The following is a 13056-nucleotide window of genomic DNA, read 5'->3' as shown; positions in this document are numbered from 1 at the left end:
ACAGGATACTTCACAGTGACAGGCTAGGCTATCTCATTCAAGAGTGCCTCAGCAAAATAAAGACATTACAGTGAGAGGTAATGATGAAGAAGCAGGGGCATGAACTATTAAACAGCAGCAGAAAGGCCACAGCAAGTCACAGGGCTTGAGAAAGCTTAAGCTTCTGAATGCAAAGATCCTGACAAGTCAAGTCTAAGCTTTCCCCACACAGTGACCAAAAGCTGAATGTCAGTGTCAGCTACGAGGAAGCGCCTCTCTCAATTCTCCTGACACTCTTTGCTGTGACATTGCTTCACTCATACCTTCTGGTTTCTTTTCTCTTTATTTTATTTTGTTTGTTTGTTTTAGTTTTTCAAGAAAGGGTTTCTCTGTGTAGTCCTGGCTGTCCTGGGAACTCTCTTTGTAGACCAGGCTGGCCTTGAACTCAGAGATGCACCTGCCTCTGCCTCCCGAGTGCTGGGATTAGAGGTAGGAGCCACAACAACAGACTGCCTTCTGGTTTCTTTGAAAAGACAACTCTTCCAAACATGGAATGTACTGTGGTCTCCTTCTTCTAAGAGAATCACTATTTCTAAGCACTCTGAAGGTAGTGTAAAGAGTCTTTTTGGCCATTAAAAACAAAAATAAAAACAAAAAACTGACAAACCTGGTAATCTACTATTTGAGCGCACTAGTCATACTTTTAAGTACCATTCTGAAGGATCCTCAATGTTTTGAGAACTGTGTAATACTATATTGCTTTGTTTTGTTTTGTTAAATGATCAAGTAGCCATCTTAAGCTAAGGTTAAAATTCAGAGAGCAAGCTACCCACAGTTCCATAGCCAGTAGGACAGCCCAGGGATGACTCAAGCCCCGTGCTCTGCTCCACTGTGCTCACTGCCTTCCTCACACTGCAAACATCAACAATGGTGATGGACAGTGAGTTCCCAGGAAGAGACAAAGGCTGCAGCATCAGCTAGTGATGCCCCAGGGTTCTCGGAACAGCAAAGCTTTCCTAGCCTCCAGTCAGTAATTAGCCAAGAAAAAAGAAAGATTGATTACTGATGGCTTGCAGTAAGTTGGGCATCTTTATGCCAGCAAAATAATACCTCTATAGCCAAACTACCACTATCTTACAAAATGCTTAAAAGGCTATCAGTAAACAATTCTGAAATTTAACCAAAATTTAGTTTGCTGTAAGTTTTCTGGCAAAAAATTTCATGAACATTAGACATATCAAATTTAAAAACCAAACAAATCCACGCAATTACTTTAAACATTCAAAAGAATTCATTAAAAGTTATGCAATTAACAACCCTATAAACACAACTTTGAGTCAGTTTACTTTTTTAACATGCACTTTAAGTAATATGCCCCCTTTTTTGTTTTACCTGTACTGTTTTTAACTGTTGGGTCTGTAACACAGAGGGCTGAGTTGTAGTATTAATCAGTTGACTTCCTGGGGTCAGTGCTGAGACACCAATGACAGGTTTCACCTCTGGCCTCCCTCCAATGGTAACTACTTTAATCTGCTGCGGTGGTAATTTAGCATCTCCTGGCTGGGCCTGAGCTGTAACTTTCTGAGCCTGGGGTAGTTGGCTATGGGGTAGTGCTAAAACAATTGGTGAACCAGACTTGCCCAAAGTTGTTAAAATTAACTTCTGTCCATCTGGTTTAAGGGTCTGATTGCCAAGTTTAAGATCAGATGTCTGTGATACTTTGTTTAAAATAATCTGATTGGCTGATATAGTCACAGGAGTCTGAGCACCAAGTTTTTGAAGGCCACTTGGAAATGCTGGTTTCACTGTGGTATTAGAATCTGCTTTAGTAACTGTGGTATTCACTGCAACTTGGTTAGTGTGGTTACTGTACACTGTGATTGGTTCCGTGGAAATGGGCGTGGCTGTAGAGTCACCAGTAGAATTTATGTTGACAATTTCTTCCAGTTCTGTCTCCATGGGAATTGGGGACGACACAATTACAGCCTCAATACTATCCTCATCCACTAAAGTTATAGCAGTGTCCATTATCTCCTCTGGAAGCAAACTATTCACCTCGGCCGGCACCACCTCCATGGTCGCTCTGCTTCTAGGAAGATGCCCAGGTGCTGGAAGAAAAGTGGAAAATCGTTACCAGGTTTTAAGCAGATTTTTAAAAATACATTCAAGAAGAATGTAAATGACAAAAACAACAGTGCTGAAATTGATAAATAATTGATAAGTGAAGGACATTCCTGATAATTATCTAGATTTTATCATTTTCACAAATCATAGCTTTTAAGAATCTAAGATATGGAAATAGCTTTAAATCTTCAATGATCTGTCTAGGTCCTAAACATGTATAGCAATACCAGGTTAATAAACATCCATTAAATGTCAAAGGAGTTTCTAGATGATTCCACTTCATGAATGGAGATCAAATGGACTATGTGACCTAAGTCTAATCAATCAGCTTCATAGTAAGAGAATTTTTCTTTGGAAAGATTTTTCCAGTCCTCTGCCATTTAAAGTGTCAAAGGGGAACTATTTAAGAATTTACAAGTGTAGAAAGCTGGCTCAGCAATTAAGAGCAACTGTCAATCTTGGGGAGGGCAGTGTTCAGTTTCCAGCACTCACATTGTGGCTCACAACATTCTAGAACTCCAGTTGCTGATGATCCAAGGCCTTCTTCTGACTTCCACAGGCACAAAGCACACACACGGTGCACATACATACATGCAGGTAACACATACATATAAAATAAAAATAAATATAAAAAAGAAAAAGAATATACAGCCAGTCCCCATCATGGGGGGAAAAAAAGTCCAGATTATGGACAAATCAGCTGTAATGCTTTTAGCTAAAAATCTGTTAGAACTTTCAAAAGATGAGTGAATTCCAGTATCAACATGTATTAAAGACAACACAGCATATCTAGATAGACTAGACAGCAGTGAAGTGTCTTCAAAACCCTTAAGAACCCAATCAGCAACTCTTCCTCTTCCTCTGGGAGGCATGAGGTCATCTCACCGCCTGGAGCAGGCTATCAGCCTCCTGGGTGCTAGCACCTGGCCACACTCACCTTATTTTCTTTAAAATATACAACAAGCATTGAAAACTTAAGCGTAGCAAACCAGCCGGTGTGGATCATGCTTGTAAGCTCAGCCCTGCCAAGCTGAGGGAGGGGGACCACAGCAAGGTCGGGGCAGCAGTCAGGGCAGCCTGTGTTACACAAAAGAAGACCAATACATACAACCAGCAAACTATTTAGTAGCTGTGGCAAATATTGCTGCTGCCAAAATAAGCCATCAGTAGAGAGAGATCTTATTATGGCAAAAATGGCATAATTTTCCTCCCCAACCCTGATGTTTGTAGCATTACCATCCTTATTTTACAGATTAAAAAAAAATGTAGAAAGGTTAAAAGAAAATTGCTCAAGGCAACTAGTGAATGGTAGAGACAAGATTCCAACTCTGGTTTGCATGGTTCCAAAGTTAGTCATTTTAATTGAAAAATTATACTATCGTAAACATTGTACCATGGTGTTTTAAAATGGAGACTGAAATAAGCCTAATCCTTCACAGTTAACTCCCTGTCCTGAAAGCCCACACTACATAAGTGCTGTCTATCAGAAAAGCTTTCCATTTTTGCTCATACTAGAATTTTATGTACAGGGAATTGTGTACAGATGTCCCTCAGCATAAGATGCTGTCCCAGAAAAACTATCATAAAATGCTAAATCAAATATATACTACACCCACCAAACCACTAGACAGCAGAGTACCGGATCCCTTGGAGGGAGTTACAGGCTGCTGTGGAGCACCCCATACTGGTGTTGGAATGAACTCCAGTTCTCTGGGAGAATAATTGGCACTCTTAATCTTAACCACTGAGCCCTTTTCCAGCTCCACCTCAGCATGCTGTAAAGCAGTGCTTCTCCATCTGTGGGTCCAGACCCCTTGGGAGTCACCGAGCTGCCTGCCCTTTCACAGCTATCTCGGATCCTGCATATCAGATATTTTACATTACAGTTCATAACAGAAGCAAAATTACAGTCATGAAGTAGCAACAAAAATAACGTTATGGTTGGGGGTCACCATAACATGAGGAACTGAATTAAAGGGACACAGCATGAGGAAGGTTGAGAACCACTGTTGTAAAGGGGAAAAAACCACACAGTTGAAGTACTGTAAGTCAGGGCCCTTGGGTGCTCGGTCCCTGTGGCACCCAGAGCTGTGGAGTGTGCCCTTCCTTGCAGCGTGAGTTTGAGGCTGACCTTTACTGTTGCACTTGTTACTCATTCTCTTCCTTTCAACTGTTAAATAATACTCTCCTGCGCAGAGCTCCCACGCTCTGTATACCCATCCACTTAATACTGGGCATTGGAACTTTCTCAGTTTGAAACTGTTATGGATCACCCTGCTGTAAACATTAAGTTCAAGGTTTTATGGCTGCATCTTTCCATTTCTTTTGAATAAATCTCCAAATATAGAATTGCTAAGATTTTGTATTTAAAAAATTATTTATCTTTATGTGTATGAGTGTTTTGCCTGCATATATGTAGTTGCATCCTGCACATAAGTGCCTGTGGAGGCCAGAAGACAATGCTGGAGACAGTTATGAGCAATATATGGGTGCTGGGAACTGAGTCCACGTGCTCTGCAAGAGCAGCCAGTGCCTCTTAACTACTGAACCATCTCTCCAGCCACTGAGGCAGGGGTGAGGGGCTTGTTTTCTGAGACATGAGGATGCAGTTCAGGTTAGCCTACATTCTGAAGCCAAGGATGACCTTGAACTTCTAATCCTCCTGCCTCCACCTCTTAAATTTTAGGATTACAGGTTTGAGCCACCATGTTGGTTGGTATGGTGCTGGACATCAAACCAGGGCTTCATGAATGCTAGGAAAGCATTCTGGTCAGTTATTTTCAAAGCCTATATATTTTTTTTAAGGTTGACTTTTTGATAAAGGTTTAAATGTAGGCAAGGGAGGCCTTGAACTCCCTCTGTAGACAAGAATGACCTTGAATTTCTAATCTTGCCCCTACCTCCCAAGTACTGGATTCCGAGCACGTGCTTCCTCGCCTGGATTTATGTGGCGCTAGGGACAGCTCTAGGACAGCACTCTCTCCTGAGCTACCTCCCCAGCCCGGGGTTATAATTTACCAGGCATGACATTTGACTATGTTATTTATATACCCACTAGCCTCCCAAATGCTGGGCTGGAAGTATGGGCTACCACATCAGGCCAACCTCCGTATTGTTAAACAATGTACTGAGACTGTTTTATCTTCTTTTAAAGAATAGAACCAGGGATTGAATATAGGAACTTGCACAGGCTACACAAGAGCTATTATCACAGAGTTACAGCTCCAATCCTTTCTGCATATTTCCTAAAGTGTTGTTTCCTGTTTCTATAGGTGAGAATTCAGTCATTGGAAATCATCACATTAAATAAGTCAATCAGAAAAAGAAAGATACTTCTTGCAAATGAGGAATCTAGGGTTTTTTTTTTTTTTTTTCTGGGCCTGCCTTGATTATACTCTACCACTGACAACTATACTAATAATGCTGACCATCTTTTCACTTGCAAATTGTGTGTGTGTGTGTAGCTTGTTAATGGCTGGGACATGGTAGCACATGCCTATAATTTTAGCAGCACCAGCCTTAAGACCTGTTTTGGGGAGATGCTAGCTTTTAGGATTCTTATTGAGCTGAGTGAGTTCTTTACATATGCTGGAAAATCATCAGTCACAATAATTTGTAGCTGAAAATTACTAGGGTTTGCAGACTTTGGGGAAAGTAGAGAAGTGAGGCATGGTACACAAACTGGGTACTGAACACAGCCAGAGCCACAAACACTCTGAGTATTGAACACAGCTCCATTGGCACTGACAGGTTTACAGGCTCACAAAATACCAACACCAATGACATATGCTTCAGTGAAAATCCTAACCATACATGACAGAGGGCCCCACCCACAGCCACAGTCCCTACCACACACAACAGAGGGCCCCACCCACAGCCACAGTCCCTACCACACACAACAGAGGGCCCCACCCACAGCCACACAGGCTCTCCATTATCCTACCATGTCCTGGATGCTCTACCCCTACTGAATGAGGTAATTGGAGTGCCTGCATCCAACAGAACCATAAAAGTTTGACTCCTTACTCTCGCTAGGTATTTATTCAAAAGAAATGGAAAGATGCAGCCATAAAACCTTGAACTTAATGTTTACAGCAGGGTGATCCATAACAGTTTCAAACTGAGAAAGTTCCAATGCCCAGTATTAAGTGGATGGGTATACAGAGCGTGGGAGCTCTGCGCAGGAGAGTATTATTTAACAGTTGAAAGGAAGAGAATGAGTAACAAGTGCAACAGTAAAGGTCAGCCTCAAACTCACGCTGCAAGGAAGGGCACACTCCACAGCTCTGGGTGCCACAGGGACCGAGCACCCAAGGGCCCCGACTTACAGTACTTCAACTGTGAGGTTTTTTTTCCCTTCTTTACAATGTGCTTTAAAATGGGGCGTAGACACACAGGGATGGACTTTGGTCTTTCTTAAGGACAGGGACACCTCATCCCAACCTTCATCTACCTCTTTCCTTCACTCAGGCCACAGATGGAGCTTGGGACTCCACATTTATAAGCAAAGCTGGCATTTCTTTCAATCCTAAGAACTCACTCTTGCAGCCCAACCAAACTCCTATGGTTTTCAATCAACACAAAGCTCCATGTCCTCGTTACCACCCTGCCGAAGTCCCCACACAAGTTCTGAAGGCTCCTTAACTCACATGGAGTTGAATGTGTACAACAACTAAGGTTTACAATCCTCAGCTAGGGGCATGGAGTTGAGTGTGTACAGTGAGTAAACATCGCCGAGCGAGCTTCCACTCCTCAGCTGAGCCTCTAATTACTTAACAGGTAAAACCCTCTCCGTCCAAGCTGTTCTTGTCTAACTCACAGATGACATCCTTCACTACCAGACACATCCTTTTCCTAGCCCACAAGGGCCTATCTTTCCCTTCCTTACCAGGAGCCACAACTGAGGTGGGAGATTTGTTTTTTTTAAATAGGCAATTTGCAAGCAAGGAAACAAAGTAGCCAGTTACTGCTTCAGAGGCAGAAAACGACAAAGTCCTGAGTCTGAGACAAAGTTTGTTTGTTTGTTCTTTTTAGTAGTAAGAGGAAAAGCATGAGAATCATGTGGAAGCCAGTTCCTCTAGACCCCCAGGCCCACTGAGAAGACAAAGGGGTTGCCCAGGCTAATGCCCAACATACTGGAAGCTGGCATCCCTACTGCTCGCAGAGGGAGACGGTGTTTTTCTTAGATTGGCCAATAAGCAAAGCTACCCTTTGCTACAGCGAGGGATACTGTATCATCCAAGATCATTTGCTTTTGGTTTTGGTGAACACAACCCAGACTCATGTGCATGACAGGCAAATACACTGTCTCTGAGCCACATTCCTAGCTCTATTTTATTTTGGACAGGGTTTGGTTAAGTAGCCCAGGCTAATCTGAAAGTTGGGATCCTTCTCCATCAGTCACCCACTAGCTAGGTTCACAGACATGCACCACCATAAAAAGATCTTTTAAAACAAGAGCTGATGCTGGGCAATGGTAGCTAGCACATGCCTTTAAACCCAGTATTCAGGAGGCAGAGGCAGGCGGATTTCTGAGTTTGAGGCCTAGCCTGATCTACAAAGCAAGTTCCAGGACAGCAAGGATTCCCATCTCAAAAAAAATCAAAAACAAAAACCAGCTGTCCAGCTGTCCCTGATTTCCTTGCAACTTGTACAGAAATGCAAAAAGACCCACAGAGTCCTCTCCCGACAGGTTATCTATCTCAACATTTTATACTCCAAGTGTATATACATCTGTTACATACTGTTTAATCTAGCCCTAAGTACTCTATGTTTTTAAGCTACTGTAAATGATCCCCCCTTTTCCAAATGTTTGTCATTAATACAGAGATATAATTGGTTTTTGTATGCTGTCCATGTATCCTGCATCCCAAGCCCACTTACTCACTGTAGTAGCTTTTCAATGTAGATTACTTAAAATGCTCAATATCGTCTGCAAGTAACAACTGTAATTCTTCCTTTCTAAATAAAAGGTATACACCTTTTATTTCTTTTGCCTTACAATATTTGCTGTGACATCACACAAAATGATGACTCAGGGGAATGAAAACAGACATCCTTTCCTGCTTTCCAATCTCATTTGTTTTTCTGTAGGTTTCTCAGATTTCCTTTACCAAGTTGAACATGTTAGCTTCCATCCTGTTTTCTGACTTTTTCAAAGATCTCTTTTATTACGATATTTATTTGTGTGGCAGTAAGGTGAGGGCACAAGTACCAAGTGAAACTGTGGCGATCAGAGGAGACAGTGAGGGAGTTGATTCTCCCTTTCGCCATGTGAGTCACTAGCACTGGATGTAGGTCATTAGGCTCGGCCAAAGGCACCATTATCCACTAAGCCATCTTGCCTATCATTTAAAAAAACTAACAAGCCTGGAAAACGGGCTCAGCACTGGCTGCTCTTGCTGAAGACCAGGGCTGGACTCCCAGCACCTATGGCAGCTGCTCACAACCATTTGTAACTCCATTTCCAAGGGACCCAATGCCCTCTTCTGGACTGAGGGCACTGTACACATGTGGTACATTGACATACACATAGGCAAGGCATCCATATAGATGAAGTAAAAATAATAAAAATTTAAATGAAGAATGGTGGTTCTTGTATATAATCCAAGGACTTAGGAGGATGAGGAGGCAGGGAGATTGTGAGTTCAGGGCTAACTTGGGTAGGGTTTGAATGAGCACTGGCCCCCATAGGCTCATGTATGAATAATGAATCCCCAGCTGTTGGGCTGTTTGGGGGAAGTGATGGAAACTTTGATAGATACAGCCTTGCTGGAGGAAGTACATCAATGGGAGAGGATTCAGAGGGTTAACAGCCTCATCTACTTCCTGCTTGCTCTATGCACCTTCTGTATATGGAGAGATGTGTCCAGCCAGCTTCCTGCTCCTATGCCACGCCTTCTCTCTCACAGTGGACTCTCCATCTGGAACTGTAAGCTAAAATAAACATTCTTCTTTAAGTTGCTCTTTGGTCATGGTATTGTATCACAGCACAGAAAAGTAACTAACCCACCAATGTCCATATTAAGATGCAGTCACACAAGGGTGAGGGGTGAAAACAGAGCTCACTGATAGAACACTGGTCTAGTATGTATAAGGCCCAATGTTCAATTTCCAGGAAAACACACACACACACACACAAAAAATAAATAAATAAATAAATAAATCAGATGGTTTTCTACTTTAGTATGCAAGTTAAACTGATTTTTATTACCAATCCAGTTCTACATTCTCACACACCACTTCATCAAGTATCACACTTTGTATAAACTGCCGAATTCTATTCTGTTAATAGTTTGCTAAGCATTTTTGTCTATGTTCATGATATGTATTGGTTTGTAGTTTTCTTTTCTTGAAGCATCTGCCTGGGAATAATGCTAGTCTGACAAAATGAAGTGGAGCACATTCTCTGCTCAGAAAAAGTCTGCACAGAATTGTCTTCTTCCTCCTTACATATTGCTTAGAATTTATCTGAGACACAAAGCTTATAGGAAGCTTTCTTTTGTTTTTGTTCTAGAGACAAGGTCTTACATGCACACAGGCTGGCCTCAAGTGATCCTGCTTCAACCTGGCAAACATCTATAGAAAGGAACCACTGTGCCTAGCTTACAAAAAAGGTTTTTTGTTAAACTTATAAATTTAATATCTTTGATAAACTCTTTATGAGTCACTTTGATATTTGATAGTTTTGTGTCTTTGAAGGAATTCGTGTATTTCCTATAAATTGCCAAGTTTATTAGCACATAATTATATTTAATTATATATAATTAAAGTTATATATAATATTCTTCCCTTTCAACATCTGTAGGCTCTGTAGAAAAGTCCTCTCTTCATTCCTCCCACTGGTATTTGGTTCTCTCCCTTTTTTCCTGACTGGTAATCTAGTTGGAGACTCCAATTGTCATTTTTAACCTTGTTCAATGTTGTCGTTGATGTTTCCCTTCTTCCTTCTGAGTACCTTAGGTGTAATCTGACCTCCTTTCTCCAGAATCTTAAAATGGCAACAAGGGTCAGGGTTTAGTAAGCCCAGCCTGGAGCCCACAGTGTTATTCTATCTACATCACTCTCATCCTAAGGATATTTTTGTTATTGTTTGTTAAATTTCTAGATGATATAGATAGATGCTCATATATATGAGCAAGTTTATGCGTGAAAAACTTTAGATGTTTGCTATCTGTCCTTCTCCAGAAAAACATAATTTTTAAAACTATGGTTCAGATCACTGACAAAACTTTGTTGTTTCTTCCCCAAAATGGCAAGAAAACATTACTAAAAAGCAAAGGGATAGTGCAGCCTAGACATACTAAAGACCACATTGGCTTCCAGAGTTACAGTTCGCAAGGGCAGGATGATTGATTCCCAAGCCTTCTAAACCTACAATAAGCCATTAAGACATAAAAAACAAACTAACAAAAACAAACCAAAGAATACCAATGCTACTTTAAATGCATTCCATTAAGATCAATTTCTACTATCATTTATTCACTTCAAAATATTTTCTAAGCCGGGCAGTGGTGGCACATGCCTGTAATCCCAGTACTTGGGAGGCAGAGCCAGGCAGATCTCTGTGAGTTCAAGGCCAGCCTGGGCTACAGAACGAGATCCAGGAAAGGCATAAAGCTACACAGAGAAACCCTGTCTCGAAAAACCAAAAAAAAAAAAAAAAAAAGCAGTCCTTGTGATTTTATCTTTGACACACATATAATAGATAGCATTTAATACCTAAACATTTGGAGATTTTTCTATGTATCTTGTATTAATGAAGACAAACTCTAGCATTTCCACAATTTGAAATAAGAGATTTATGAGTCAGTTATGATCTATCTTGGTAAATGTTTCACCTTGTGCACTTGAACACATTAAACTAAAGGCAGTGTTCTAAAATGTTAGGTCAAGTTGACTTTGGGTATTATTTGCATAGTCCATATCCTTACTCATGTTCAGTCAGGCGTATTCGTACACTTACTTCTCTAACCCCAGAAGAGAGACTGCCGAGTCTCTGGCAAGACTGAACTGTACGTATATAGCAAGGAAAAAAGGAAAGCAACTTATTGAATAAAAAACACAAAACCAACTGTTCTGTTGTTTAACAACCACTGAGAGAAAGTAATGAAGTTCCTAAATATGATTGTGGTCCTATCCTTTAAAGCTCCGCCATTAAAAACTAAGTCCACATTCATCCTGTTAAGAGACTTGGAATAGCACAGAATGGTGGTACATGCTAGAAATCCCAATACTTGGGGGGCAGGAGGATTTGTATTTTGAGGCAATTCCAAAGCCAGCCTGAGTCACATAGGCAGACTCCAGAGTGGGCTAAGCAGAGGAGGAGGAAAGAAAAGAGGGAAGACGGGAACAAGACAGCGGAGACCCACATGCAATACAGAGGACTAGAAGCTGTGTATGCCCTTTTGAACTAGGAGTTCAAGCTTCTAATAAGAAACGCTTACTTGATTTGGCCAGTCTGTAAGTAATCAGGGACTGTGCAAAGTTCTAGAGCCAGGGCTACCTTCGGAAGCCATTCAGAAGTCTCTAGAGCATCTTATATCCTTACATATTTCAACTAGGGTCACTTGCAGGACATACTAACCTTCACTTAAGCAAATCCTCCAGAGCTTGTGAGCATGGCAGGAAAAGGGTTTGGCCCTTTAGTTATATGATTCATTACCTAATTTTATCCCTAGGAATGGAAGCTATGTGCTAGCATATGTGTCTTCATCAATGTTGAAGTGGAGTCCAAGGAAAGAGGATTTTCAAAGGCCAAGGAAGTTAAGGAGCTTCAGTTTGCTCACCTACACAAGAGTTAATCCCAGTCAATGTATGGAGGGGAAGAAACCGGAACATAAAATGCAATCCCCATGCCTCCAGCCGCTTCATAGTTCATAGCATGAATGTTCTAAGCATCTAAAGGCAAAAATGCACTCCTGGAAGCTAGTATTTTACCCCCTCACAGTTAAAAATGGTTGAATGCTTTAAGTCCCATCAGAGTCACTCAATTCAAAAGTCTAATGATTTTGGACTCTGTCTCAATGCCCTTTGTTACACACCACCTTCATCACCACCAGACACTACATCCGACACCCTGATTTTCATCATAGCATCTACTGCCATCACGAAGTTCTTGTCTATTTGTCTGTAACTTGACTACCCTCCCGTTTCTTTAGAACATGAGTTACGGGGGAAAGGGACTTACGGGATTTCCTCACCAAAATCCCCTCCCATCCTCAGGCCTAACAGCTGGCAAACAACAGCATCTCAGTAGAAATGTGAAGAATGAATAAACTAACCACGGAGAAGGAGTACCATAAAAAACTACCATTATTTATACTGAGCTTTGCAAATAACTGTGTAAGGCGGGTCAATACACTACTCTGCACTTTACAGCACTTTAAATAAAAAATTCACACCACCATAAGTCATGTCAAACAAAATGAGAAATTATTTTCAAGTAAATTTAACAATATCTTCTGATAATACTATCTAAAAACCCACAACTTTTAACCAACTTACAGTTTTATCAGAAGTTTAACTAATAGGTACTTATTGACTTTGAGAAAGTTTGGGAAATTAAGCCCTGAAGAGCATAAAACTCAACAGACAAACAGAACAACCATAGCTATACCCTGGGAGAGGTAACCTCATCTCAGCATTATATTGGACAGACAGTTAAAGGGTTATTACAGTAAAAAGTCCACAGCAGAGATAAACAGATTTGATTTAGCACAGTGACAATGAAAAAGAAGTAAATTGTATCTAAAAGTTTAAAATAATGTAGATGGAAATAAAAGGCTATACATTTACATTTTAAAGAACTTATTACAGAGCGTTACCACAGAAGAAGCATACCAGAATGCTGAGGCAGGAGTATCATGCACTCAATGCCAGCATGGATTATGTAGAGGACCTCATCTCAAACAACACACTCTCTATTAGGATTCCACAGAGAAGACCTATTTT

At 41.0% G+C, this 13056-nt stretch overlaps 1 protein-coding gene across 7 annotated transcripts in view; it reads right to left on the bottom strand.

Moving 5' to 3' along the window:
• The window catches only part of Lin54 (lin-54 DREAM MuvB core complex component), a 72796-nt gene that overhangs the window by 51192 nt on the left and 8548 nt on the right, over window positions 1-13056 (bottom strand). For 5 of the 7 annotated variants that reach the window (XM_036201176.1, XM_036201178.1, XM_036201175.1 and 2 more), the window contains one exon: window positions 1372-2087. In XM_036201176.1, coding sequence (XP_036057069.1) covers window positions 1372-2055 — 684 coding nt within the window. In that variant the 5' untranslated portion in view covers window positions 2056-2087. The remainder of the gene's footprint in view (window positions 1-1371; window positions 2088-13056) is intronic. The other 2 variants (XM_036201181.1, XM_036201180.1) reach the window with 1 other exon arrangement.

Source organism: Onychomys torridus, chromosome 10 (assembly GCF_903995425.1).
Source record: "Onychomys torridus chromosome 10, mOncTor1.1, whole genome shotgun sequence".
Lineage (NCBI taxonomy): Eukaryota > Metazoa > Chordata > Mammalia > Rodentia > Cricetidae > Onychomys > Onychomys torridus.
This window is presented reverse-complemented; position numbering and strand designations above follow the sequence as displayed.